The sequence below is a fragment of the Choloepus didactylus genome, chromosome 8 (assembly GCF_015220235.1).
Source record: "Choloepus didactylus isolate mChoDid1 chromosome 8, mChoDid1.pri, whole genome shotgun sequence".
NCBI classification, from domain to species: domain Eukaryota; kingdom Metazoa; phylum Chordata; class Mammalia; order Pilosa; family Megalonychidae; genus Choloepus; species Choloepus didactylus.
In genome coordinates this window covers 69,033,188-69,057,096 of record NC_051314.1, presented here as the reverse complement: position 1 = coordinate 69,057,096, position 23,909 = coordinate 69,033,188, and the positions used below count along the sequence as shown (strand labels likewise).

Here is a 23,909-nt window from a genome sequence, read left to right as displayed (position 1 = left end):
GCTGACATGCTTATGCACACCACTGGGATTTGTGAATTGTGCAACAAAACACTTGCTGATTTTGTCTGGTCATATGTGCTAGTTAAGGTTTACTCAATGATACTAAGTATAGTTCTTATAAGTTTGTATCAGCTACTTTGTTTTTACTTTGAACTATATGAAAACTAATTTCTTACTGCAATTCATGTAGGAAAATTAATTTGGCAACTCTGAACCTCTCTTCAGCCCTTAACCCTCTTCTTTTCCTATTAGGAACCATTTCTTAAATTTTGTAACAAAATCATCTTTCTTAAAGCCACAATTATCATGTAATACTGGAACAGATTTATGTACACTGGTGCAATAGCGGTAAAATAATTGTGTTGTACTGTGAAACATGCTTCAAATGTGAATGTGTGACTCAAGGTGGTTTAATCTGTAAAAAAAAAAAAAAAAAAAAAAAAAAAAAAGGCACATATTGAATAAATTGTCTCCCCTCTATGGCCTTTGAAAATAATCTGTAAGTCTAAAAAGCCACAGTAGAATCTTTTTTTTTTTTTTAAGGAAAAGCTTTAAGATGATAATTTGACCACTCAAAATGGAAAATTATAAACTGCCGTTAATACAATGTATTTGGCAATGTGGAGCACATATTTCAGAAAAATGCCAGCCCATCATTAAGGTCAAATGGATGCTCTTTCAGCAGAGGGGAAAAATACAGCTGGCCAGTCACATCTTGTGGATGATTATTTTCCCTTTCTTTTTTTTTTTTCCAGTGAAGATTGGAGACTACGCCTATCACTAGGGAGGGATTCTAAAGAAGCCTCTTCTAAGAAGGTCTCATCTTTTCAGTTATTTAGTAGCCTAACAAAGATCTGGAAATAAGTCCAAGCTCTTCAAAAGGACATCACCCCATCTACTCTGCTCCCCAGAATAACTGCTTTGCTCAAGCCAGCTGGCTTCTAATCATCCCACTTCTTGCCATCCTAAGATATACCTGTTCATGTTGGAGCCCCTCACCCCCATCTATCATGCCCTCACCTCCTCTATGGGTCAAGACAAATCTCACCTACCTTTGAGGGTTCAGCTTCCAGTTTTAACCACTTCATAAAATGCTCCTTGTCCCCAAACCAATCTCAATTTCTATCACATCCCTCTGGATCGCTTATTCTAGCCCCGTATCATTTCTTCCCTCTCTTCTTTAAAGGTCTCACTTCTAATAGGTTTCTCTCCCCAGTGAGAGATAAGTATAGAAAAGTATATTTTTCAGACTCCCTATAAAGTCCAGCTGAGCATGCAAATTGTTTCTGACCAGTAATTGTTGAATATATGAGGAATGGAAGTGGGGTCAGATTACAGTGGTCACAATGACTACTAGATCCCAGCTTACTTTATAAATCTCCTAAACTTTCAACTCAGCACAAACACCCTTTTCAGTATGTATTTATATAAACCAAGGTCAATGGTGAACACCAAATATCCCCTCCTGGTTGTCTAGTTATGTTAGATGGGAGGCGAGGGGATATCAGTGGGGTTCCAAATGCTTAGAGGAAAAGCCAAAAGAGATGTGGGTTAAGTCTTGTGAAAGAGACTTGTCTACTTTCTTCTTCCTGTGTCCCTGGATCTCAGCAGGGTTCCCTGGCCCTGTCCTTCTGATGTCTTTCTATCCCATTGGGAGGTAAAACGACCTACCCAGTCCCTCCAGCATCCCACTTTGGAGCACTGACTGATTTCCTGACATCCACATTCACACACACATCAAAATCTATGGAGGTTTAAAAATTTGTCCACAAATTATTCAACATTCTTCCCTCCAAAGAGTAGAGACCAACCCTCCCTCGCCCCTGCCACCCCCAGCATGGGGAGGACTTAATGACTTGCTTCTAATGTATAGAATATTCAACAGTGAGTGAATAATAAACGACATCAAGGCTCTCCCTTTGTTCTTTCTCTTGGAGCCCTCACTTGGGGAAAGTCAGCTGCCACGCTGTGAGGACGTCTGGCAAAGGACCTGCCAACAGCTGTGTGAGTGCATCTTGGACGTGGACCCGCCAGTCCCAGTCAAGCCTTCAGATGACCTTGGTCCCAGCTGACAGTGGATGGCAACCTTTTGAGAGATCCTCAGCCAGAACCACCTAGCTAAGCCGCTCCCAGTTTCCTGACCCTCAGGAACTGAGTGAGATAATAAATGCCTACTGTTTCAACCGATAAAGTTTGGGGTATTTTGTTGCACAGCGACAGACAACTAATACAGCACCCTTTCATTTCTCTATCTGTCCCTTATAATTGAGTCCATAACTCTCATCCCTAAAGGACAAGCTCCTCTGAGGCCAGACTTAGTAAGTACTTCCCTGTCCTGCTCCCATACCCTTTTCCCCTCCCGCCTCAGGGTTTCTCAAACAGTGGCATTCCACAAATGTTTATTCAAGAAATACCTCCAGTTCTAGCCTGGCCTGAGGCTCATTCACAACCCAGAAAAAATGCAAAAAAAAAAAAAAGCTTAGCTGGCTCCTAAGTGCTCAGAGAACTTAAGGCAGAGAACGGTAGTTTGTAATTTACCATCTCATTATAAAGGGTTTATTATCAATATAAGCTCTAGATTTGGAGCATTAAATTTGACTCAGACCTTTAATCTGTCTCTGCTAATTTAATGCTAAATCACAGCTGATGCCTTTATCTCCATCGTGCTCACTTCAGATAATCAGTCATTTACAACACATTAGAAGGAGTGAAAATTCTATTTTATACCAGATCAATGGCTTTCAAATTTTTTATCCTTAAACTTTCCCCTGTGATTGTTTCACCCTCTTGTCCATCTTCATCTGAGTTTACCTTCCTGCCTCTTCCCACACACCCATTATTAGTGCTAAATATAACTCCAGGGAAACAAAACACTGTATGACATCATCATAGCTACACAATTACTTTAAACCAGCTTCCTCTCCCGGAATGGTGTTATGAGTACATTTATCCAGGAGAGAAAGCAAACATTCTTTTGGAATTTGCTTAGGATGCCCAAAGAGCAGTGTTAGAAGTAAAATGCACCACTTATCCTTGGGCACAAGCTGGCATAATATGCCCATATTACATTTTGCCATTATGGTCTCACCACTTCCAACAAGGGAATGTGTCAAGGTGGTGGGCAGAGTTGGTTACTGAAAGTCTGTTAAAGGCACCATGACTTCTGTTGTGCCCTCATGCCTTGGTTTGTCCTTAACTAAGTGCAATGTGCCAAGAGCGTGAAAGCAGTTTATTTCTTAATACCAAGAAGAGCTGAAGGCCAACCAGACGGTATTCAAAACCACGTGTCTCTTCTGCTCAATATATGTTCCTTTAAACAGAATCCAGAAATGAAGAGATCTATCTATTTCCTCTAAGGAACATGTAACATCTGAACTTGCAGAATGCGTGCATCCTGAGTGGGTGCCTGCTTCCTGCCACCGCCATCAGGGAGGTGCTTCCTGTATCACTAACTTGGGCCAACTCGATGACGTTGCACTGCCCTGGCAGTGACGAAGAAACCAGGCTAATGGGCCAGCAGCTCCCTCCACCTCCCCGCTCCTTAACAAAAAAATCAACAGCTGAATTTTGAAAACTAGGTTGGCATCCTCTTAACACTAATTTATTGATTCCTGTCAAACACTGACTGGTTCCATAAAAATTACTCTCAGCAGATAAGGAACTTGAATTTTAATTTCTACCTCTGAACACTCTTTACATTTACATTATGAATGTTACAATATACTGTACAAATATTACCACAATATGCATAACTTGAGCTACAGAAAGTGCAAACGGGGAAAAAGATTTGGTCCAGAGATGATTAAAAATAACAGGAGCAGAAAATTTCCCTATGAGTTAGTGGTCATGATGGAGCAAACACCAGGGTTATCAAGTAACACCTTAAGTGTCCAATGTGTTCCGGAGGACAGCCCATTTCTCACTGAGGGAGGTTGAGATTCCCTGAACCCCTGAAACTTGCCCAGGGTGGCACAACCAAAAACAACCGGGCCTGGAACAAAGCCAGATGTGAATGACTCTCAAGTCCCCGGTCTTAACCCCTCAATGGGCTGAACCTATTGTATGCAAAGTCCTCGAGGTCATACTGAGGGATAGCTAGCTGAACCCTGGTGCCACAGCTGTACACAGTGTCATCTATAATGCCACCGCCACACTATATTTGCCTTTATATATTTAAGAACGAGGGTATAAGGACTGGTGAAATTAATACAACCATTTTCCCAGAGTTTTCCCTATGGCTTTGTTTTCACCGTATTTACAGTATTGCCTCTTTTCAGTATATCATAAATCTTTTATTTACTAAAGTCACTCTTTTTAAACATTCTACTTTCAAAGGTGATAAGACATATGGCACTTAATTTGTGCCAAGATTTTTTTCTAAATGCTTTACACACATTAACTCATTTAATTCTCCCAACTCAAAGGGACATGTAACATGAATGGTCCCATTTTATAGATGTACAAACCGAGGCATCGAGAGGCTGAATAACTTGCCTAAGGTCATACAGTGACAGAGCCAGGATTTGAACCCAGGCATTGTGACTTGAAAGTCCATGTCATAACCACTATATCATACCATCTGTCTATGCTGCACTCTTAACTGCCTCCTTCTTTCTGCTCCTGCCACCCCCTGAAACACTCACCGCATAACAGTTCTCTCTGGAAATGTTCTAACTTACAACAGGAATGTGACAGGATCCTTCCTAATGTTTAAAGTCCTTTCAGTGGCTTCTCAATGCACTTGGGACAAAATCTACATTCCTTAACCTGGCTCAAAACCCCTGTAGGGGCCAATCCCTGCCTCCCTTACCAGCCTCAAGGAAGTTCCCCTGATTCTAGTCACTGGCCTTTTTCGTTTTTCAAGCAAACCATGGCCTTTGGACACACTGTGCTGTTTGCTGGACCACACTGGCCCCTAACTCTTCTCTGAGCTGACTTCTGCTCATCCTTTACAAGACACGTTACGTTGCCTCAGAGAGCAAGGTCTTCCCACCCCTGAACACCCAGCACAGAGACTGGCATGTTGTGGGGGTTTGGTAAATATTTGTTGAATAAATATTTGAGGGGTTACTATATTGAGAAAGTATCCAAAGCATTGAGAGAGTGGGCAAAAAAAAAAAACACCCCACAATGATGACCGAGTTTTGTGAGATAAGAGCATTGTCAAAACTATGGGCAGGTATCGCAGGGGGAGAGGGAAGGCAAACACAAATCCAGACTGGAGGTGCCCTGAGTCAGAGAGGATGTCCAGAGAAGCCACCCATCTTGAACTCTATGATGAAGAAATTTTGGACTGGTGAAAAAAGAAGGAGCGAGGGCGTCGTGGCAACCCTCAGGAATCAGGTCACTAGCCTGCAGGTTTTAGGGAACCCTGGAAAGATTTTCAGCAATCAGATTTTTTGCAGATAACGTACAAGAGGCTTCAGGTAGGGAGATTTGCAAGGAGGTTATTTCAGTTATCCAGGAGAGATGAGAGGAGAGCCTAAAGCAAGGTGACGGCAGCTTGAACAGAAAAGAATAGATTTGAGAGATACTAAGGAGGAAGAATCTTCAGGACATACTACCAGATTAAACATTTGGAGTGGGTGAAAAGAGAGGATTCCCAGCTTTCTGGCTCTGGCAACTGAGCAAGGTGTTTTTCTTAGGGGAGTAGGTAGGGAATATGGGAGGGGGACAGGTTAGTTCCTAGGCTAGGAAATACCCAGGGGACTTAATGTCAACAGTAGGTTCTTAAATAATATATGAATGACATAGGGCAGATATATAACATTCCCAACATTCATTGTGGGGCAGAATTTAACAGTAATTTCCAGGATTTGCAAAATCCTCCTGTAAATTCTTGTTATAAGCTTTTACAACTTAGATCTATGGAAATAAATGCAGTAGTTTCTTGCCAAATGTTTCTCCTTAAAGTTAAATGTGTTGGCTTTTGCAGTCTCATCTTGACAAGATATAAACATGTTAATTGGAAGATCATAACTTCAACAATTTCTTGCTCTAGTCTAAAAACTCACATATCTAAGGAAACCGTTTTAATTCATAACAAGAGACAGAAGTGTTATAATGTGAAACTCAATGTTAGGGCATAGTACTAGCAATAAAGAAGTTCTGAGAGAAGCAAGAAATGCCCAGGAGTCTAGGTGTTGCATTATAGCCAGCCTTTAACTCCCCAATCACTCACACACAATCCTAGCCAGAGGGGCAACAAGATAGGGCATATCCTTAATTCTAAGATCTGCTTTTAAATATTTAAATTCTTATGACATCAAGATGAATTTTACAATTGACATAGATTGAATGTGATTGAGTCCCCACCCCTGAAAAAACACCCACTATTATTAAACTTTTGATACAGTTTAGAATCAATTGATGTCAATAGGTAGTTTACCCAAATGATGTTAGCTGGAGACACACTTCCCAGCTCAATCTCTCTACCAGTACTTTATGCCCCACATGCCTGATTTTTCTGAGCTGAAAAGGATAACTACATTTGCATACATTTTAGCAGTCACCATGCAAAAGCTCAATGTTGATCAACATATCCTACCCTTACACCAATCAGGATATATGGAAACTGTTTTCCCAAAGAGGTCTACAAATCCACATATGACAGTTACAGCATTCTTGAAGACTTCACTGCAAATGAAATTATTCAACTAAAATGTATTACCAAGAATTGTATGTATAATGTATGTGCAAAGGAGGTATTTTTGACTGTTACTGAATGGATTTTTTCACAATTTTGAATTTAAACACCATCATCTTCATCAGATAACTTGTCGATTTCTCAAGCACTTTCACACTCATTATTTCATTCAATCCTTCCCCACAGCAGCCCTCTAAGACTGTCAAGAGAATATTATTATTTTTATTTCTCTTTTGCAGTCACAAAACAAAGAAATAGGCATACATATTTCTAAGGCCAAAGACCTGGTCAGTGGCAGGTCTAGGGCCGTATTTCAAGGCGTTTCTCCCCAGTTGAGCATCTTTCCACCTCAGCACATGGCCTCTATATGGAAATAGTAAGGTAATCATTAGCCTAACCATCCGTACCTGACTCTCAATCCTGCACGTGGTCAGCCAATGACAATAGCCCAGGCCACTGTCTGGGATGTCAACACATCTCTGCACATCCTCCTCAACCACGCCTTGTGTGCCTGCCATCTTCTCTGTCCTCAAGTCTCTGCACTGGTCTAGTTTCAGATCCTTCATTCCCTTCATCCTCTGCTAGTCTTTACTAGACAATGACATTAGGATGAGAAGGCATTCTACCATGTGGTTTCCCAGGCTGCTAGTCTTTACTAGACAATGACATTAGGATGAGAAGGCATTCTACAATGTGGTTTCCCAGGAACGTTCACCTACAAAATGACTCATTTGATCTTTACCACATCTCCCCAAGGTAGGTCAAGATCATTATCTCCAACTTAAAGGTAACTGGAACAACAGGGAGGTTAAGAGATTGTCTGAGGTTACAAAGCTGTTAAATGACAGAGTAGGGCCTAAAATCCAAATCTTTTTATCACAATTCCACAGCATTTTCCCTTTTACTGTCCTGGTACAATGATGTACCACAAATCCATCTATCTATATGTACATTCAACAAATATTTAAGTGCATACTATGCATCAGGTACTGTGAAAGGTTGTGAGGTGAGGGTAGAAAACAAAAATAGACATGGTCTCTATCCCCATAGGCTGACACTTTGTGGGAACAGAGATTTAAGGAGATAATTATAAATTGTGATTGTTGCTAAGAAGGAAAAGTGAAGAGCCATGAGAGAATATAATGAGGGGTCCTAACTTAGATAAGACTGTTAGAGAAAGCCTCTCTGAGGAAGTTATACTTAAGCTAAACAGAGGGAAACAGGCAGAGGGAGATATGTGCAAAGGCCCTGAGGCAGAAAATACCTTGAGAGGGATTGTGTGCTAGGGGGATGCTGCTGAAGAGACGGTCCAAAGGCAGATCATGAGCTTTGCTCTATATTGTTAAGAATTCTGTTTTTTCTCCCAAATGCATAGACAGCCACTGAAGAGTTTTAAGCAAGGGAATGAGGTGATCTGACTTGTATTTTTAGAAAGTCACTTTGGCTGCTATCCACTAACAGAAAATGAACTGGAGGGAGACAAGAATGATAGTAGGGCATACTTAGAACATCAGAGTACAGGGTGGAGGCAATGTAGACGGAAAGAAACCATTGCAAAAGGAGAATGAAGCTTGGGTGTGCAAATCCAAAGGTTCAGGGCCTGGGACAACTGTCTGATAGTCCAAGCATACACCTTAAATGTCTTTATCTTGAACAAATTTTAAGAACAGGATATGAATCCAAAGTGAAAAAATTGGTTCTGTAGTTGGTTGTGGCAGCTGACTACTTTTTATGTGGTTAGTTTTCTCCCTATTTCTTTGAGCCAACTATAGAAGGCACTGCCCAAATACCACTGCAATAACCTTTCTAAGCTATTACCAAGACTTCAGTCCCGGGAAACCAGGTCACAGCTGACTCAAGACTGCTGAGAACCATCTCCTAGGGTGAGACGTTATTTCCTTTTTAGGAAGATCCAAGACCAAAAGTGATTGGCATTCTCATCCACATAGCCAGGCTTTCATGCGTCTCTTTCTTTCAAAGAAAATTAAGATGGCATTGTCTTAACACAGCATGAATATGTTTATATAGCTTCTTGATTCATGTTAATTTAAGAATGCAAAATACACTGCCTTGCCATTTTCAGTCCCAAAACTGAATTGTGTAACATTTGTACACTCACCCTTGAATTTCTAAAAGATGAGAACTGAGGAATAGAAAGGACATGTAGGAGGAGGGGAAGAGACACAAAAGCTCACAGCCAAATTGCAACTATTCTGATGACTCTCCTCTGCAAACGGGAAAGGGTCCTATTGGTCAGAGCCCAGCCCCCACTGGCACTGCCCCAGGGTAGGTTCTAGCTTGACAGGCTCCACTAATGGAACCCTCTTTTATATTTTATACACCTATCAAGCCTGAAGTGGTTCTATTGTTACTTGCTCAGAGGCAACCATTTTGGGTCATACAACAAACGAATGAGTAGAGAAGCCTAGGTTGGAAGTTTTCAGACAACATGGACATGGCATCAAATTCTAAAACAGAAGAGTTTTCATGAGGTCTAGAAGCTCTGACTATGCAATCACAAAAAAATTCTAATGAGAAGAAAAGTGAGTGTTGCTATGGAAACCAACAAGCCTGCTCAGATCTTAAAAGGTCATGCTAAAATTTGAAAAGAAAGGCACAGAACCAAAGACAAATTCTCTGGAAAAAAAAAATGCATTAGGATGAATATAAGACAATGGTGTGGACCGGTATGTTCAGTCAGGAATCCAAAGCCCAAAACAAAAAGGCGACAAAAGAAATTATACAGACAACAACAAAAAAATTAGGCTTTTGGGGTTGCTCTTTTGTTAAAATAACATGAGTGTTTTTATAGAGCTGTCTTAGTTTCCTATGGCTGCCATAACAAAGTACCACAAACTCAGTGGCTTAAAACAATGGACATTTATTCTGTCTCAGTTCTGGAGGACAGAAGTCTGAAATCAAGGTGTTGACAGGGCCACGCTTCGTCTGGAACTTGTATTGTAGGGAAGAATCCTCCCTTGCCTCTTTCGGCTTCTGATGTTTGCTGGAATCTTTGGGGCTCCTTGGCTTGCAGCTGCAGCACTTCAATCTCTACCTCCATCATCACATGGCATTCTCCCCCAAGTTTGTATGTGTCTCTTCACCCTTCCTGTAAGGAGCAGGCCTATTAGATTAAGAGCCCATCCTATACCCGAATGACTTCATCTTAACTAATTCTCTCTGTAATGACCCTATTTCCAAACAAGGTCACATTCTGAGGTACTGAGGGCTAGGACTTCAATGTGTCTTTTGGGGGATACAAGTCAACCCATAACAACAGCAAATCAAGGAAGGAGTATTTCTGATGCTTGGGGTTGACGGAAGTTATATTTGGATTCTTTAAAGAAAATTTTCTTCGAACTGAAAATAATAAATGAACATCGGTAAGGTGGAATGAAAGTCCAAGATGAATAAAAAGATTGTAAAAGAGCTGTTAGCTGGTGCAAAATGGGTTCAAGTCACCTGGCAGGGTTTTATCTTTTATTCCAACAACTTTCAAATTTTATTGCTGCTTCATTGTTGGTGAACTTTAGGGAAGGAATGAGGGAGAACTGGACTTTGCTAAGGCCTCTGAGAAAGTTTTTGTGATATTCTTACTGACTAGTTGGTAAAATGGGAGAGAATATTTTGAAGAATTAATAATGACCATGTGCATGATGAACAGCTCAATACCCAGCTGGAGGACTGACTCAGGGTCTGCCAAAGAGCCCTTCATTCAGCTCTTGCCTGGCAGACATGAACTGAGATTTGCATGGCGATACAGAACACAAGGTTATCACATCTGTGGTGGACAGGAAGCCAGGGGTGACAGTGATTTTCCAGTCCCACTGAATCAGATTCAGTAATCTTTACAAACTTGAGAAATAAAGTAAGGATCAATAAAAGGTTCTGAACTTGGGTTGTATACACACAGTATGCAAATATGGGAAGGAGAGCAGAAACTTGGATTTTAGTTAAGCAATCAAACAAAACCAAACCACCCCTACTGGTTTTAGCAGGCAAGTAAGCTAAATATCCTGGCACTAAAATTGCTAGTACAACCTTAGGCTCAGTTGACAGAAACCTGGTTTAGGAAGATGATGGTGGTGATCCACAACCTTGCTCTATTTAAGACAAATCAGACCATTTGTTGGATGATATATTCAGTTCTATATGTCTCCCATAAATGGAGTGGGGAAAAACTAATGTGCTGAGGCAAATAATCAAGATGGGGAAAAGAATTAAAAAAAAAACAAAACAAAACTATTTTACACAAGGATATTCAATTCAGAAAAAAGAATGCACAAGTGGACATGAGAACTATCTTAAAATGAGACACTGGCAGATGGTGAGGGTGTGTATAGTGCCTCATCTGTATGTCCCCGAGAGGTAGAACTAGCCTCAGCAGCAGAAGCCAGCAGTCCAAAGGTGAAATGCAGCTGCCCCAAGAAGTCTGAGTTCACCATCAGCTGAAGGTTCCAATGAGGGCTGGGTGCCACTTGACAAGAATAATACAGAAAAGACTAGTTAAATTTTGACAGCCATAACAGTCCCTGGCAAACCCAACACTGTTATATAAGTGCCAGTGACTAGTTCTTAAGTTGTGCCCAGTTGCTTGCAGGCAACAAGTTTGATGATGTAACTTCCACCTACTATTTTTTAGCACATGCCCACATGCCATGTCTTTCCTTTAGCACATTATCAGGGCAAACTCAAGTCAACCCTTATACACATCTTAAGTAGAAGTTCAAGCTTTTTTCTGCTGCTACAAACATGCTGTTGCCTGATTTATTTCCTGTAGTCTCTTATCCTGGAAATAGGCTTATGGTGTTCCCTGACCTAGACTATGAATATTTGCTCTGATTAGTAATATAGTCTAGGTTCAGTCTGAAATAACCATTCTGGAGGCGTATTCTTGGCCAAATCTTTTTAAATGTTGGCAGAATCTTCCCCCAGGACTTAACATACTGTGTGAGCAGCCTGCTATCATGGGCTGCTCTTGTGGCCATTGTGTCTGCAGATGCGCTGGGCCCATCTCCACATACGGGAGATATTATTAACACATCCTCACTGCAGCCAGGCGTTAAGCACTTCCTACAAAGAATGGCTGTCCCTTGCCTAAGGAGCAATCAATGTTCTTAACGAAGCTCTCAACATCTCCTCCTATCACTTCCCAAGCTACTTCTCTAGTCTCACTTCTTACTATCTATCTGTTCTTAAGTTTTCCTTTCCTGAACTCTCACATCCCTGACCTGTCTGTCTGAGCTGCCCTCCCACCCTGTGGAATAGCTCACTCTTCCAGGTTCCCTTCACAACGATCTCTCCCATGAGCATGCACCACAACTGCCTCTGTTCTCCCAGTGAATTTGTTCCACTAGCATCATAGCTTCTTTGTGGAGCTTCTATGTAGTAAACAATTAACCTTACACAAAGAGAGGTCTGTCCTTTGTCCTTGGCTCCCAGGGAGGTGATCTCTGACCCTTGGAATGTCCTACCTGATTAAGAGTCTCCGCATTTACCTGGAGACCTTGGGCCACACTGGAGAGTCTAACAATGTGAGTTAGCAAACGGGGCTTTGGATCAAGGGGAATCAGCTTGACCACCACAGGAGGTAAAGATGGCAGGTCAGCCATGTGTGCAGTCAAACGTGTCTGTGTGACCAAGCCCCAATAAAAACCTAGACACCAAGGCTCAGGCAAGCTTCCCCAGTGGGTAAATCTCTGTACATACTGTCAGCCATCATTATCAGGTGGTGTCAACACTGACCATGACACCACCAGGAAAGGACAACTGGAAGCTCTGTACATGATACTCACCTGCACTCTGCCCCATGTGCTGCTTCCTTGACTGATGTTAATCTGTATCCCTTCACTGTGACAAACTGTAATGGGATGTAATAGCTTTGGTAACTCTGCAAGTCCTTCTAGAGAATTATTAAATCTGAGGGTGCTTTTGAGGACTCCTGAACTTGCAACTGGTGTCAGAAGTGAGGGTGATCTTGGGGACCATGCCCTAATCTTCATCATTTTGTTTCAGCCCACACTGTATTCCTAGTACCAAGACCAGAACATGGCAGATAGCAGCTATCAAAAATTATTAATTGAATAAATGAGTAATCTATGTTGTTTATGGATTATAATCCCCTGGATTATAATCTCTTTGAAGACAGAAAGCATTTTCTTTCAAGTTACCATATAAGAATAGCAAATAATATTCATTAAGTTTACCATGTGCCAAGCACTTTGCTAAGCACTTCATATGAACCATCTACCTCTCTTAATTTCTTTTTTTTTTTTTTTTTATTGTTTGATTCTATTTATTTACAATTATTTTTAAAATGCAAACAAATCGACAGTGACAGAAAGCAGATCAGAGGTTGCTTGGGGATGGACGGGAGAGAAAAAAGAAAGGGATTACAAATAGGCAAAAGGAAATTGTGAGGTAATGGATCGTGATTGTGGTGATAGTAAGACTGAATATACACATGTCAAAATTTGTCAAACTGGACATCTCTTAATTTCGAATACAAATGCTTAATAGAGATTTGCTCTGTTAGAAATTAAATTCCCAGTGGAGACCATAAATTGATTTATTATTTTGTCTCTATAGGGATGGTAGCTCAGATATTTTAAATAAAGGATGAGGAAGGAAGGGGTGAGTCTGGTGCACTCTATTTTAATGCCTAATACTAAATTTTACTTACTTCCCAGTATCTATTTTCTTTTTAAAATATTATCTCTGCTGAAAGGAGGGAAATGCTTTTCAACCCCTCCCTAGCTCCCCTCAGAGTGTCGAATACTGTGTCTAAATGAAAAGAAAATCCACCCGGGGTTCTAGCTGAAGAGGCCAAACCTCAGGAGGAAACAATAGACCACACTTGACTGCTCGGTATGGAACAGCTGGTTTCGATTTGATAGTTTTTTTTTTTTGGTTTATTTTAGCTTCTACTCAAGACAGAAGTAGCTTTACACTTGATGCTTTGTTTTTAAACTATGTTTTGAGGAACTCTAGGGTTCCTAAGGAGGGCCTCAGGGGCTGGGGGACCCAGATAGGAGTTTTAAGAAAGATCTGGTTTCAAATAATGGTTCTATTGTTGTTGTTTGTTTGTTTGTTTGTTTGTGAAAGAAAGAAAGAAAAAGAAAGAAAGAAAGAGAGAGAGAAAGAAAGAAAGAGAGAAAGAAAGGAAAAGAAACTACTGCTTGAAGGTTTCTCTAAGATAAAAATATTTTTTCCAATGCACATCACCTATAATGGTAGGTGGAGTCTGTTCTGTTGGAAGCTTGTCTTTTATGCACAAGTTGATTTTCACTATATATGTGCTCCGGTTTGCCATTATACAAAATATCAGAAACGGATTAGCTTTTATAAAGGGGATTTATTAGGTTACAAATTTACAGGTCTAAGGCCATAAATGTATCCAAACTAAGGCATCAAAAAAGAGGTTACCTTCACTGAAGAAAGGCCGATGGTGTCTGGAACACCTCTGTCAGCTGGGAAGGCACGTGACTGGTGTCTCCTGGTCCTTTGCTCCCGGGTTGCATTTCAAAATGGCTTTCTCCAAAATGTCTCTGGGCTTCTGTCTCTCTTAGCTTGTCTCAGCTCTCTGCTTGGTTCTTCTGCGGTGTTTCTCTCTGAGCATCTGGGAGCCCTCTCTTAGCTTCTCCAGGGCAAACTCTGGGCTTCATCTCTTAGTTTAGCATCTCCAAACACCCTTCTGTCCACATCTTCAAGCATCTCTAGGCATCTCTGCCAGCTCCAGCTCCTGTCTCTCTTCTTGAGCCTCTTAAAGGACTCCAGTGAGCTAATTAAGACCCGCCTGGCATGGGCCGGGCCATACCTCCATGGAAATTATCTAATCAAAGTGTCTCACCTACAGTTAGGTGAGTCACATCTCCATGGAAACAACATAATCACAAAGTCACACCCTAATAAAAAAGATTAATATGTCTGCCCCTACAAGATTGCATTAAAGAACATGGCTTTTCTGGGCGACATAACAGATCCAAACCAGCATAGTATGTTTGACCTAGTCCATTTTGAACCAACTTGTCCTCTTGCCCTCTTCCTAGGGGAAATGGTCATTTCTAATGAGTCACTGTTTAGGAGGAAGTGTGTCTTTTGCTGTCATTTTCCTTCTCTATTCCGCTTAGGAGGTTGTGGTGGAGCTTCTCTCCCTCCACTCCAAACAGTTATAAATGATGTGATTAAATCAAGGGTTCTTAACCCTAGCTGCATATATTCCATGGTGCTTAAAAAATGTCAGGTTCCTAAGCAGATAAATTAAACTGGAATCTCTGGGGAGTGAGGGCATCCAGGGTAGAGACCCTGGATTAGACATTCTGTTCTAAAGCAATCTCTGCTAGAGGCAAATGTTCACAGGTCCGTAAAATTTTATCCCTAAAGGTCTTTTCAAAACTTACAAATTTTAAAAACTGACCTTTGGGGAATAAAGTGAATTTTACTCTAAGCATGTTAAGTGATAGAAGGAGAAAGAGGAAGAAGTTGATAAAAATGGAACAATATTATAAATGTATATTATATACCTATACTGGGTTGAAGAGTGTCCCCCCAAATTTGTGTCCACTTGGAACCTTAGAATATGACCTTATTTGGAAATAGGGTCCTCGCAGATGTAATTAGTTAAGATGAGGCCATACTGGATTAGGATGGGCCCTAAATCCAATGACCAGTTTCCTTTTAAGAGGAGAGAAACAGATACCCACAGGCAGAAGGCAGCCACGCAATAGCAGAGGCCGAGATGGAGTGATGCAGTCACAAGCCAAGGACGCCAAGGATTAGGCGGAGCTACCAGAAGCTGTGAAGCCAGAAGGATTTTTCCCCAGAGCCTTCAGGGTGAGCATGGCCCTTCCACCACCTTGACTTTGGACTTCTAGCCTCCAGAATTGTGAAATAATAAATAATAAATATTTGTTGTTTTAAGCTACACAGCTTGTGGTTCTCCATTACATATGCAGCCCTAGGATACTGAGATAATACCTATGTGGTAAATTTAGTGAAAAACAGACATCTTTCTGGTCAAGAGCACACAAGGTTGTAAAACATAGCTCTAAGAAAATAAAGAAAAGAAGCTGTGAAGATAAAGTTTGACCATAATTATTGGAGAGGCAGGGTTTTAGGTTAATTCCCATCCATTCTGGAGATATTTAAACTTTTGTTGTTTCTTCTGTGAAGCCTTCCCTGAGCCCCAAGCCTGGATTTGGTGCTTTCCCTTCCTGACAAACCCCAGCAGGAATCTGAGTTTGCAATCCTTGACCTGAGTGCAACATAGAAAAGACATGTTTTGTGCACTAGCAGGTGACACAACTTCACCTCCACAACAGCACTGCATGATTACCCTTGTCAGCACTCTCAATTCCATTCCCTCTGTGTAAATTCAGCCTTATCTACTCCTTCATGCAGGCTGGGAAGAGAAAACGGTGCAACTCGGCAAACTTAGGCCACCATGATCCTTTCACTTGTCCTTGCTCCACTCCATCGATGTTTCTAGCTCAGCCTCAGTTTCAGGCTCCTCTTCCACATCAACCCCTTAGCGGTTAACATTTCCTGCTCTAGGCTCCCTTCCTGCTTTCCCTGGATGATTAGTGCAGCTACTGGTCTAACTACCATTTGCATGCTGAGACCCACAATCCCCCGTCTTCAGCCAGACGCCTCCTGAGTGCCTAGACCCATATTCATGAGGAGGCTGCGCGATGGTCCACACGCACTTCAAGAGCTCAGCCAGCCACTAATAAATTAATTCATCAGCTATTCCCATCCACCCTCAAACATCCTTCCCCCTGCAATTCCAACCTCAGTTCATCTATCACAAGGATTCACAATATTACCTGGTTTAGAAAATGGAGTCATCTGTGATGGCTTTGTGGTGTGGCAACGTAAGTAGGCTAAACTATATTCCCCAGAATTCCCTTTCCAGTATATTTCCAGAGAGGGTGGGCTATGTGGGAGATTCTCTTGGGAGAGTTAGGGGGTAGAAGGGAGGCATGGCCCTTTCCTATTTTGTAGCTACCTGGTTTGTAGCATGTGCACACTTTCTCCCAGTTATTCAATCAAACACTAATGTAGGTGCTGCTATGAAGGGATTTTGCAGATGTTTTTAAAGTCCCTAATCAGTTGACTTTAAGGGAGATTATCCTAAGTGGGTGATTCAATCAGTGGAAGACAGGGTGGGGGGAGGGGGACAGAAAGAGAAAGAGGGAGGGAAGGGTTGATGGGAGAGTAGGAGGTGGAGGGAGAAGGAGGGAGTGGGAAAGAAAGGGAAAGTGAGAGAAAAGTCTTTAACTCATTCAACAAATAACTGTTGAGCACTGCCGTCTGTGTTATGGGTATTCTGCTAGATTATGGAGAGCCAAGAGTCAACCAGACAGGCCTGGTTACTGTCACCTTAGGAGGGCTTTACAGTCTAGATTAACCAACCATGAAATTACAATCCTGTATGGTGAGTGGTTTCATAGGTGTCAGAGTTAAGGCAGGGCAACCAAAGCTCTGCCTCAGGGCACTGACATTTAGAGAGCCCCAAAACTTAGGTAATAAATAATTTTTAAAACTCTGAACACTTAATGGCCCTCTAATCCCAGGGGGACCTTGGAATGAATGGAGCCAGAGACATAGGATCAGAGGCAGCCTGCGAGGTCATGGAATGAGGGGAGGATGGCGCTAGCCCATTTGTACCCCTGGTGTTTTTAGGGAAAAAACATTTTTCTACTGCTTGCTCCATGTTCCAAAATGACAAGTTAGGTCCTCTGGCTGCTATGGGAGCCAACAGGAGGGGCAAACCCCAACCTGGGCAAATATTTATTATTTATGTTTTTCTATGCTTTCTGATATTTTTAGAATTAAAAAAAAAATGCTTGATTTTAGAAATCCAAGTCCGATATCACTTCAGTTTAAAAGTTCAATAGTTACTGCCCTGTTATAGAGTCAATTCCACCCTGCCCCACCCTCTCACCTATCAAGCTAGCCTCATCTTTACTATATCCCCTTCCCCAAAATCTTGAAGCTCCAGTATATATGAGCAATTCCCTAAATTCTCTCTCACATACTCCCAATATAGTTTTACACCTCAGTGCCTTTGTATGTGTGGTTTATATCCACCTCCACTCCCTAGCCCCTTCTTTTTGCCTGTTCATCTGAAACTTACCTTAAAAGATCTCTTCTATTAAATTCTTCCCTTAACTCAGAGAGAACAGAATCACTGTATTTTATTCATTTCTATGAGTGATCGCCACTAAAATCTATACTACTACTCTCTCCATCAGGCTTACCCCTGCCTACCTTCAGCTCCCCTCCCAGACATGCAAGAGAGAAGGAAAAACCGCTAATCTGTTACTTTAGAACAAGTGACACTGACAAGCCACTAATATCAGTTACGGCCTTACAAAGAAGAAATTCGTGTCTCCCAGCTGAACCAGTAGTGTCCCCATCCCATTACCTCTACGTGGCTGGGTGGGTAAATGGGCTCAGAGCCCCTTTGGGGGCTCTGCCATCTCTCTCCATGATAACACCTGCCTGGACTGGTCCCAAGATTTAAACTAGAGGCAGTGAGTATTGGTCAGGGAATGTTCCACTTAGGTCTGGTACCTAAGCCAGGTGCCCCCAAACACCCTTTAATCTGATTTGGTGCTCAGATGCTGGTTGCTTTTAAAGCTTCTAATAAAGTGGAACTCTGATTTCCATGTTGGAAAGGCCCCCCCAGAGCCTGACAGTGGGACATGGGGTGTTAGCAGCGCACAATATGGGTATTCTGGTCCTTGGATAAATCCCATCAAAGTAGCATCCAAACCCTATTCTTAATCTCTAACAAGAGCAATACGGCAGACCATGTTTGAAAACACTAACCTGCTGACAGTGAGATCAATACAGTAGAGACAGGAAGACCTAGACTCTATCATAGCAACCACAACATTGTGTGCACCTTTAACCTAACAGCCTCCACTTTCCCACCTGTAAAATGAATGCACTGAGTCTAGGGCCACTGTCCTGGTTATATAACAGCTCAAGCATTCAAAAATATCTTGACAGGCCCCAACCCAACAATTCTAAAAACACCGCTCAGGAATTAGAGCTGGCAGGAGGCAATTTCCCACATAATTGCATCCTTCTCAGACAGCTGGATTCTGTGCAGTTAGAAGGGGGAAAAGGACAAGAGAGTCTGAGGTCTATTTCTTAGACTTTTCATCATGCCACCACAGCTCACAGACCACATGGGGAGGCCTCTTTGACAGAAGTGGGACCTCACAGACAAAAGATCACCAAGTCCAGGAGAGAATCTTACTACAAACAAGTGTTAATGTGATAAAACTTGAACAGATTACACTCCAACCCCAACTCCACCCTTATTCAGTGAGAATGAAATCTCTTTCAGATACCTGATTTGCACAGGTTGATTGCTTATCATGAAATATCAGGTATAACTTCATCTTCATGTATGAGGAACGAGAGCATTAAAATATCACATTCTTTGATTAGATCCTGAAATAGAAAAAGGACATTAGTGGAAAAATGAGTGGAATCCAAATAAAGCCTATAGTTTAATTCACTGTATTGTACAGTATTCATTTTCTACGGCTATGTAACAAATGACCACAAACTTAAATCAATACACATCTATTATCTAGTTTCTATAAGTTAGAAGTTCAGGCATGAGATAGCAGAGTCTCACAAGGCTGAAATCAATGAGTTGGTCATGCTGTGGTTCTCCACTGGAGCTTGGGGTACTCTTGCATCATTATTCGGGTCATTGGTAGAACTCAGTTCCTCACAAAGCTGTAGGACTGAGGTCTGTTTTCTTGCTGACTGTTGGCCAAGGGCAGTCTCAGCTCCTAGAGGCCACCCTTAAGTCCTTGCCCCGTGGCCCCCTCCACAGCCAGTTCACAACCTGGCTCTCTGCTTTCTTCTAGACCAGCAAGAATGTCTGCTGCTGCTTCTTGTCTCTTTTAAGGGCTCACCTGACCATCTGCCCAGGATAATCTCTCCTGTATTAACCCAAAGTCAATTGATTAGGGACCTTAATAACATGTACAAATCCCTTTTGCCATAAAATGTAACATAATCACGGCGTGCTATCCCATCATATTCACAGGTCCTGCCCACATACAAGGGAAGACAATTATACAGGTGTGTACACCAGAAGGTGGGAATCTCGGTCCCATCTTACAGTTCTGCCTACCACAGTACCAATATTAATTTCTTGGTTTTGAAACCACTATGACTACGTAAGACATTAAAAGAGGAAGTTAGGTGGAGGGGATACGGGAAAACTGTGAAATATTTTTGTAACTGTTCTGTACCTCAGAATGAAAAGTTTAAAAAGATTTAATAAAAATCATGTGCTTTGAAATAAATCATAGTAATCTCCAAATCTGTGATATCTTGTTCTCTAGCCTGTGTCGCTATGTTGAATTTGCCAAAAAGGAAAGAATCACACGAGGGCTATGAAACTTCCCTAAACTCACGAACCAAATCAAATTAACTGGGGTAAGAACTACAGAGCACCACAATGCTCCTCCTTTACCCTGAATGGCCCTGAATTTAAGATAACTCTTACAAAAAGGCTTTGTGACAAAGCCTATTAATCATCTAAAATAAATATTGGTTTAAAGTATAAAGTTCACTGGTGAACCGCCTTTAGTTAATCTAGTTTCTTTTATGTTCCGCACTATTTTCTCTGGCCTTTATATCTCATATGGCTTCTGACAGTCTATTACCATTAATATCTTAGCAAGCAAGTGCCACACAATTTGTTTCTCTCCATATATCTATATAACTTCTGAGCCCCAGGTCTCTGTTGCATGGAGATAATACCTGCTGTGGTTAACTTATAAAACCATGTGCACTATGCTACAAAAAGACAATGTGTTAATAATCCAAGTTATTTTGTATATTTTGGATATACCCAATTCCACATAACTGAGTTATCTGATTAAAATTATATGGGTGGAAAAGTTTAACAATAAATAACCGAAATTGAACAACAGCATTGAAAACATACAGTCACTCTATGGGAAGTGTCAACACCCCCTCATGGGAATATTTATCAAAGCATAAAACCTTAGTTTCTAACTTGCTAGCTGAAAGACGTTACTAGAAATGTCAAACAGAAAAAACTTAGAACTAATTCACCAAACTTCTAAAAGTACAAGTTTAGTTCACCCCAAAATACCTTCTTATCAGAAAGAGACAAATAAGGGTGAGCAGGTATCACAAATAATTCATCCAAGGAATGTTTTAAAGTACTTGCCAAATGTACAGAATCTTTGGGATTTTACAATCTTCGTAAGTCTATTACCAGACACGGGGGCATGAGAAAGCCCAGCAAGATCAGGAACTGCGAAGCAGAGGGCCTGTCCTGGTGGCTTTAACCTGACAAAGGATGGGACCATGGTGGCATTTTAGAAAGGGGAAGGTCAGCCTATTAGATTGGTGGGGAAAGAGACACAACCAGGATAGCTACTTAAGAGTGGCTGCCTAAGCAAGAAATAAGGAAGAAATCCTCAAGAGGGAGGGAAGGGAGGGAGGCAGTAAACTGGCCTAAGAATGGGGGACTCAAGAGGCTGTAAACAAGGCACTTGGCTGGATGAGGACTGGATGTGGAGAATGAGGGAGGTGGCAGCTCTCACACTCGGTGGACAGTGGTGAACAGTCTACAGATAGGCCAAGTAAGATGAAGGCAGAAAATACACAAGGTAGCACATGGTAAGGAAAGTGTTCATTACAGAGCTGTATAGGCAGTTTCCAATTAGCAAAAGGGCAGTTTCCAGAAATTCACATATTCAACAAATCTTTATTAAACCCTACTCATGCCAGTCACAGAACTAGATACTGGGATACAAACATGGCTAAGACGTGGACCCAGCTGCTTTTAGGAAATTAGCCAGGCTAGAGGGACAGGCATATAAACCAGGTTTTAATGTTCAAAGTGATAATGGCCAATGTTGAGTAAGCAGTTATTAATGTTCCAGGCAGTGTGCTAGGAGCCTCTATTTATTTGTTCACTCAACAAATATTTATTGAGCACGTACTAAATGCTGGGCTGTTTGAGGTACTGGAAATACCACACTGAGGGAGACAGATGAGAGATGAGGACCCTGCTCCTGTGCTCATTCTATTTGTGGGAAAACAGTCAATAAATTAGGAAATAAACGAACAAGGTGATTTTTAACAGTGTTACATGCAGGGAAGACAATACACAGGGAGATGTGACAGGACAGCATGGGGGGAAGCAGAGAGTTGTACTAAATGTACATGGTGGTCATGGAGGGCCTCTCTGAAGAGTCTGAACTGAGACCTGAAGACAAGAAGGGACCTGCCAGGCAAATGTGAGGCCAGAGAGTTCCAGGCGATGGAGAGAGCAACTGCCAAATCCTTGAGGTGGAAACAAGGTCGGCACGGTCATGAAACAAAAAGGAGGCCAGTGTGACTGCAGCACACAGTGAGCCAAGGGCAGGGTATGGTCATGAGAACAGAGTGGTCAGGGGCCATACCACAGGGGCCTGGGAGCCACTGGTGGGTTCTGAGGCATGAGTGACACAATTTAAGTTACATTTTTAAAAGACCATTCTGAGAGCTGTATGGAGAAAAGGTGGTATAAATGGATACAGAGAGACCAGTTAGGAAGCTATGTTAGAAGACCAGAAGAGAGAGGCCGACCACAATGGAGATGGAGAGAAGGGGATGATTATGGAATTGATCTTAGAGACAGAAGCGACAGAACGTACCCATGGAGAGGGAAAGAAGGACAGAGCAAAATGCTGGAGAATTTTACTTCAACTGGGTAGAAGTATGGTGCCATTTACTGAGATTTATGAAATGGAGGAAGGGGCAGAGTTTAAGGAGAAGGGGCAGGGACAAGCAAATAAGCGTTCTGCCCATAAGAAGGAGTCAAATGGTTGTTTCATAGAGGGTCTGGTGCTTGGGACTGGGGATAAATATTTGAGATCATCAGCATATGAATGATATTTAAAGCCACTGGAGTAGAAAAGACCTAGAACCAAACCTGGGTTGGCCAAAAGAGGAAGATGGCAAAGGAAATTTTAGAAGTAGTAAGCAGTAAACCAGAAGAAAACCGGGAAACTAAAATAAGGGAGACCAAGATCAGAAAATAATGTTTCAAGGAAGGTATGGTCCACTGAGCCAAATACTGCTGAGAAGTCATGTAAAAAGAAAGAAGCGACTGTTATATTTTGCAATATGGAAGTGTTTGGTGATTTTATTAAAAGCAGTTTCAAAGCATAGTGAGGAAGGAAGCCTGGAGAAGGGTGGAGAGATGAAAGGATGGAATATAAAGAAGTAGAATCTGAGTTTACAAACAACTTTGGGACATTTACATAGATTATCCCATTTAATCCCCACAATTAGGACCATTTCACAACTGAGAGGGTAAGTCACTTGCTTAGAGTCTTGTAAATGATAAGAGGTAATGGAGCCAGGATTGGAACGCAGCAATAAGAGTATACACTTAATACACATACGCATACACTAAATAAGTGCTTAAGCACTAATTGAAAAGTAAGAAAACAGGTCAAACACAACTCCTTAAAGACCTGGCTGATTAGAATTTGGAGCATATTTTCCCATAAAAAAATTGTAGGTGCATAATTTTGCTCTTAGACATTCTCTGTGGGAAAACAAATCTTGAAATGCAAACTGGGACTTCAGCAGAAACGTTTCCATCTTGTCTAGACTGGAAACTCCAGGAAAGCAGCAACTTTTGGCTTAGTGTTTGGCACATATTTTATCTAACCTAAGATGCAATCCATAATAAGATAAACCATCAGTTTGCACACCACTGATAAAAAATGCTGCCATGACAGAATGCTTTCTTGTCATTTAGAATTCCTTTGTAACTATTGAAAAAGTGTTCAGATAATTATGTATTTACCACATATCACTCATGGGCCTACACAATAGAAGAAAATAAACTGGTTAAGAGAGTCCTAACAATCTTCCTATGTTGATTCTGACTCTTCTGAATCACTTTAACTCAGTTGCTGATGTCTATTTTTTTTTCCCAAACAATGCCTCACTACTGTCTCTAGTACATTCTTTAAGTTGCCGGACACTCAGTATGCCAGTTTCAAGGCTGGTGCTTTCTTGTTCTTATCAGGTATCATAACAGAAGTCTTTTTAGATAATCAGGACTCATATCTTTTGGTGACCAAAAGTGCCAAAAGGATAGTAGTTGCCCAATCACGCCAACAACAACTACAACCAGGTCACTATACTTTTCAGCAAGTTTATTCTTTATTACTCAGTTATAGATCTATGA

At 41.4% G+C, this 23,909-nt stretch overlaps 1 protein-coding gene across 3 annotated transcripts in view; it reads right to left on the bottom strand.

The window, feature by feature from the left end:
• PPM1H (protein phosphatase, Mg2+/Mn2+ dependent 1H) overlaps positions 1–23,909 on the bottom strand; it is a 311,989-nt gene that overhangs the window by 236,709 nt on the left and 51,371 nt on the right. Inside the window, exon 2 of one of the 3 annotated variants that reach the window (XM_037847542.1) lies at positions 19,012–19,114. The exons of the other annotated variants lie outside the window; for them this stretch is intronic. Within the exon in view, the coding sequence (XP_037703470.1) occupies positions 19,012–19,040 (29 nt within the window). The 5' untranslated portion in view covers positions 19,041–19,114. The remainder of the gene's footprint in view (positions 1–19,011; positions 19,115–23,909) is intronic. 3 annotated transcript variants of the gene reach the window in all.